This window comes from Rosa chinensis, chromosome 4 (genome assembly GCF_002994745.2).
Source record: "Rosa chinensis cultivar Old Blush chromosome 4, RchiOBHm-V2, whole genome shotgun sequence".
Lineage (NCBI taxonomy): Eukaryota > Viridiplantae > Streptophyta > Magnoliopsida > Rosales > Rosaceae > Rosa > Rosa chinensis.
Genome location: NC_037091.1, coordinates 19,951,122 through 19,957,159, shown reverse-complemented (window position 1 = coordinate 19,957,159; position 6,038 = coordinate 19,951,122). Strand labels below are relative to the sequence as shown.

Sequence of the window (6,038 nt, the reverse complement as noted above, 5' to 3'; positions counted from 1 at the left end):
CAAGTTGATTTGTTTTTAAAAATTTAGGTATCATTTTGATCACTTTTAAGAATTTAGGTATCATTTTGATCACTTTTGAAAGTTGGGTATCATTTTGTCCGGTGGAGAAAAGTTTTGACCCTAGTGGTGGGTTAAATTTCAAGCATAGAAATTATGTTTTAAGGGAAGGAATCCATCGTTAGCTTTCTCTAAGAAATGTTGTCTTTCAATATTGGTGTTTCTTTTTTCCGACATCTTTCAGCTGTTGATATTCCACATGCTTGTGCTATTCCACCACTCTCTCTTCCTGCTATCCCACCTCAAGTTCAAGGAGGTCCTCCCTGAGGGTGAGAGACTAGAGCTGGGTTTGGGCTGAGGTTTATAGTGGCTCAACATTTTTCATCCTCTTTACTAAGACACGTCTCACTGGCGGGGAGCTTTTGCTAGAATTTTTTCCAAAAGTAGCTGTGGTTGCTGTCACTTAATACTTCATCGGTTTTCTTAGCATTTTGGTTTTCATTCTGCGTGGATATTCTTTCTCTGCTCGTGGTCAAAGAAGAGAAATCAGGTCTCCGAGTTAGCCTAGAGTGTGGGTATGACTGAATCTAACATTGATGGTGCTGTCCACCTCTTTGAGCTGGGAAGGATTGGACGTTTTGTTCTAAGGTTTTCACTATCAGTGGGGGTAATTCACTTCGCATAAAATCAAGCAACAAGTACACCACCATCAGATACAGAATCTAGCCATTAATGGCTACAAGCATCCCACCAACAATTATTCTCTCCTAGTAGTATGGCTTTCCACAAGATGAGCAACTTTATTACATTTTCTAGGTACAAGGTGAGCAACTTTATGACATTTTCTGTATGCACATAATCCTACATTTTCTGCCAGAAGACACATTTTCTGTACCACAAATGAGTTATTAAAAGAATAAGAAGATAAGATACCGCACCTCGTCTTGCCAAGATTGCAACCGTGTAAAGAGAATTATGGTCCACCCTTTCGTGCCATCAACCCCAAATGGATTAATTCTTTGATGCCTCAGAGGCTTCGAGTGGTGTTATAGTAGGTTGGTTTTGTTTTCCTTTTCTTATCCAATGAAAAACATAAAAAACCGCAAATCGCGTTGTAATATCAACAAAAATGCAAGAAGCCAAAAAGCCTCAAAAACAAAAGATATGCCTCCCTAGCTTGTTGATGTTGATTGCACAAGTTGGGACTTCTCCAAGCATAGATCTTCAAACGTGGGAGAATATGAGCATTCTTTTTTACTTTCAGATCCAAGATGAAATAATAAATCACTTCGGAAATCGACCCAATCCCCGTGATTTGTAGGGGTGAAATGCCACGCCTTTCGACCAAAAAAAGAAACGCCATGCCACATCAGGAGATTTTCAATAAACTAAAATACAAAAAAAGTTTCAAGATATATGCATTGCAAATCTTCAATTTGGATCACTTCAATTTGGTTCAGATTATGAATTCAGAAGACAAATCCAAGGCACTGAAACTAGTCCAGCTATGACTAATTTTTTCAGTCGGACTCAAAACATAAGATGCATTACTTCCATCAAATCACAAGAATGATCTCCAATTTCACATTGATTGTTCTCCTGCTGGTGCCTTTCAACATCAAAGTCACTGAGGACCTGCATGTAAAAGAAACTGATAATTAAAGAATGTAAATGCTAAACAAACAAATTTCGGAGACATGGCAATACTAATTAACTTAACAAAAATTGCTATATTTCAATGCAAGGCAATAGGAACACATCTCAAACTAGAAAACCTAAATAGGCACTATTTATTTTTGAAAAGAAAGATTAATAGAGCAGCAAACCAATTCCATTACCTGGTGACAAGATAATGCTCTCCTGGCAAGCAATATCTTTCTTCTAATCAAATTGTCCAGGTGATAAGAAAGATATGGCATATGCTTAGTCCCAAGTCGTAACATAACTGAAAATACCTAACGTAACTAAATATTTAACTGCAATGAAGTTAGAGGTACTTTCAACATAGAGAATGGGCTTACATGACCATACGTTTCCTCATGAACAAGAAAGGGTACGTCAAGGGTGTTCCAACATTAGAAGAACCTCCCACCCAACCCACCGATAGAAGGTCAAACCCCATACCTCTACAGAGGAGGAGTCTTATTGGAATAAGTTGCTCCAGATAAGCAACTGTGAATCCATAAGTGACCCATTCTGCCTAATCCGGCTTATAAACTCCTGTCATGCACAAACAAAGATAAAATGCTTGTTCAAAGCTTCCCAAGAACAAAACAAAAATGCTTATCAATCTTGGGTCATGGTAAATGATATGTTAGGTGAGAATAGAACCTAGGACCACTTAGAAAGGATTAAAAGCTTTTTGTAAATAGATGAGGTGCTAGTTTATGTATGACCATCAAAGACTGTTTAAGTGACTAATTCCTGCAAATTTTAGGGAAACTTAAGTTTATGGGAGCAGAGCCCATTCCATATGGTACTCTTAACCAGAAACTTCAAGAATAAAATCACTCATAAACTTAAACAACTATGTGACAAGATTCAAAATAGAAATGGGAGGCTTAGAATGAACAACCTTATTCCAGAGCAAGACTATGTTTAAGAGAATGAAAGAGATTGGTACGAGATATACAAATTTTCCAAAACCACAGCTCAATATCCTTTCCTAACCGTTCTAAGAGAAACATAATTTATTTAACCAAACAAGTAAAAAGTGCGTGACATGGAGTCCACCATAGCAAAACAAATAGAAAAAGAATTTCAGTAAAGAAGTAAATAAAGAGCATCAAACACAAAACCTTTTGAAAGCTATTTTACAATATAAGATGTTCAATACTAACAAGCAAATAAGCCCCCAGGAAAATATTAGGAGCTGCATCTAACTGAAGCATCAACATGACAACATACAGCTGTAGCTGGTCTAAATAAACAGCAGACATGAAAGCTCCGTGAACCAACAAGCGGCAAACCAAAATCTGAACTACCGGCCTCAAGAACATGCTCCCCCCCCCCCTATCACTCATAATAAAAAAAAGAAACTAAGGCTCCGTTTGGGATTGAGTTTTTGGGCTAAATCCAGCTTTTTCTCACCATTTATGACTCATAGCCTGTTTGGTAAGTATTTTAAATCTGAGTTTCTTTAACAATTGCGGCCGGAAACCGCAAAAATCAAAAGCAGCGGAGGACCTGCTTTTTCATATCACCGTTTTATGAACGTGAATCCAATAACCAGTACCTTGATGAAATTCCAGAAACATCCCCACTGAATTCAAAAATTGACCTCAGAATTTCCCGTTCTCTTCTTCTGGGTTTCATGCGTGTTCTTGCTCTCTTTTCAGCTCCTCACCCCCTCGCCTTCATTGTTCTCTCTTCACAACTTTTCACTTCTCCTTTGATAGAGCAGTCGGTAAGAATGGCAGAGAGCAAGTAGGTCTCGCATATGGTGCCATATTAATAATCAATTTGCTCATGTTCATTCTTTCCCTCTTTCTTCAAATCTAGGTTTTTGCCAATTTATTTCTTAAAATTAGTCATGAATTTGTGAAATGTTTCTTGTTTTTGTTCACTCCAGTCCTCACAGGCCTAATAAAGTAATCATCACCTCAATTCTTTTGGTATGATTTTCTATGCTTCTTCCATTAAAGTATAGGAGTGGGTTTACCCAGAAATGAGGTTTCCCATAATTGGGGTTAATCTATTGTACCATACAATTAAGATTAGCCACAATTATTATATCCTGGATATAGGCATGCATATCAAAATTGAAAAATAAGTAAAATGATCGATGTCCATTTTAGATATTTTATGCTTTTAACATTAACTTTACCAAACACTCTTGCAGTACTTTTTTTCACCTCAACACTTATAAATATGTGATTTACCGAACACTACACTGATATTTTTGACAGCGGATTATTTCTACAACTGAGTTATTTTAAAGCAGAGTATTCCAACTGCAATACCAAACTAAGCCTAAAAATAATTACAAGAATGGGCACTAACCAACTACAGCTTGAACCAAGGAGCCAAATGCAAGTATGCGACGAAACAAGTATTTAAAAGATCAACTCAGACAATACAGTGAGACACAAACATTCTGGCATGTAAATTACGGTTATGAACCATGCAGTTCTGACTTGACTCTAGCATGACCCCCATTTTATAAAATAGTTAGAAAAAAGAAAATCACCTTCATTAAAAAGTTAGATAAGCATGCCAAGAGAATCTAGACAAAGTGACAGTGACTTCCATAAAAATAATTAACGGAATTTTAGTACATAATTATTTTGGTCATATCAGCGATATTTATGCTGACCATCATTATATTTGCCAGTATTAATAGAACTTTGCTAGAGCACAAAAGTAATGTTACACAAGGGAACATGAATCGTACTTCAAATGTTAGAGCATCATGCTCTTATCTCACTTATTCAGTCAACTCCAATACATACTACTTCTGAATTCAGTCTATAAACTCTACGTTTTTGAGTTCTAAGATTAGATACCAAGCAAAATAACTATATAGTATATGTCAACAATCAATTACATAAATTCCATATAAGACAACTAGCTACCTGAGTTTAGCTGACAATATCATAAGTCCAACCCATTTCTCAAGCAGAACCACTCACCGCCCTCAATACTAGGAACATCACTAACCTACCTAGAGGCTAGAAGGCTAGAACCCATAAAATGGAAACAGATACCCACAATAATATCCCTGACAAAGAAAACTGCGCACAGTAATAGAAATCGTTGGTCTATTGCGGACAATTGCACCAAAAAAGATGAATCAAGACATCAGGCATTAGTCTAAAATTCAGAGTATACTCTCATTCTAATCTAGCGCAAGGCATCCTAAGCTAAACAAAATCCTACTTGATAAATCAAATTAAACAGCATAATGGATCACATTCCGAAATTATAAGCTAAAGAACAAGTAAAGGATGTAAAACCCTAACCAGTATTCTAGCGATTGCGCTCTGCAGGCAATGGCCGGTTAAATCCGCCGCGGCGGTTCATGTACTGTCTAGGCTGGCGCTTCGTGACGGCCCTAACACCACTCACATCGGCCCCCTGCACCGGCTTCCCCTTCGTGGAATCAAACCCTACCGGAATCCCCAACTTCTTCATCATCTCAACCTCGTCCTCGTCCGCACCGCCCTCTCCACCACCGCTGCTCTGCTTCTGCTGCTCCTTCGCAATCCCCTCCACGAATTCCGACACCACCTTCTGCCGGTCCTTCTCCTCCTCCACCGTCGGCTCGCGCCGCGCACGCTTCCGCGACTCCGGGGAGGGGCTGCGGTGGTGGTGGCGGCGGCGGTGGGAGCGGTCTTCTGGAGTGCGGGAACGGGAGAGGGAGCGTGAGTGGTACAAGTCCGGCGAGCGCGTGCGGGAGCGCGTGTGGCGTGCTCTGCTGCGCTCCGGCGTGCGTGACCTCTTGCTCCGGACACGGTCGCGGTCACGATCACGGTCGTCTCTGTCACGGCGTCTGTCTCTGTCTCGATCCCGGTCTCGGATTCTCTCCCGGTCTCGTTCTCTGTCTCGCTCTCTCTCTCGGTCTCCCATACTCGGTCTGTGTGAGAGTGAAGAAGAAAGGGTTTTCAAGATTTTAGGAGGAGGATGCCTCTGTTTTGATGAAGCCTCTTTTTGGAATGGGCCTAACAAAGATTAAACTTCTATCAACGGACCAAGGCCCAAATTGATTGCTTCTGTGTTTTCTAGAAAAACTGAGGAACCCAATCACCCAAAATACAAATTGTTTAAATTTTGCCTTTAATTTGGCCTTCATAGTCATATTTTTGGTTTGTTTAGTTTGAGCTTGTGTTTTTTTCATCAGATAAACAACTCAAATGCTACAACTAGTATTTCGTGAGTCAAACTCACAACCTCTCACTTACGAAGGGGAGACTATGCTGCTAGACCAAATAGTAACGAGCCAGTTTGAGCTTGTTTGTTTTTCGTTTTAAGTCTGTACTAATTCATTTAATAAATTATGCTTTAATTGCCGGGAAAAAAAAAAGGATAACTCCTGAACTTTT

General features: G+C 39.3%; 1 protein-coding gene across 4 annotated transcripts; it reads right to left on the bottom strand.

Annotated features, from left to right (window-relative positions):
* Window positions 1-1,391: 1,391 nt before the first annotated feature.
* LOC112199929 (U4/U6.U5 small nuclear ribonucleoprotein 27 kDa protein) lies at window positions 1,392-5,603 on the bottom strand. 4 transcript variants are annotated; one of them, XR_005810158.1, is made up of 4 exons: window positions 4,959-5,603; window positions 2,019-2,217; window positions 1,836-1,878; window positions 1,392-1,632 (listed from the first exon to the last, which is right to left on the bottom strand). XR_005810158.1 is itself a non-coding variant. In XM_024340924.2 (2 exons), the coding sequence occupies exon 1, from the start codon at window positions 5,563-5,565 to the stop codon at window positions 4,966-4,968; it is 600 nt and encodes a 199-aa protein (XP_024196692.1). In that variant the 5' UTR covers window positions 5,566-5,602; the 3' UTR covers window positions 1,392-1,632; window positions 4,959-4,965. The 4 variants fall into 4 exon arrangements, 1 of the variants encoding a protein (XP_024196692.1); XR_005810159.1 differs by lacking the exon at window positions 1,836-1,878 and having other exon boundaries at window positions 1,392-1,648; XR_002936108.2 differs by lacking the exon at window positions 1,836-1,878.
* Between the last annotated feature and the right edge of the window lie 435 nt (window positions 5,604-6,038).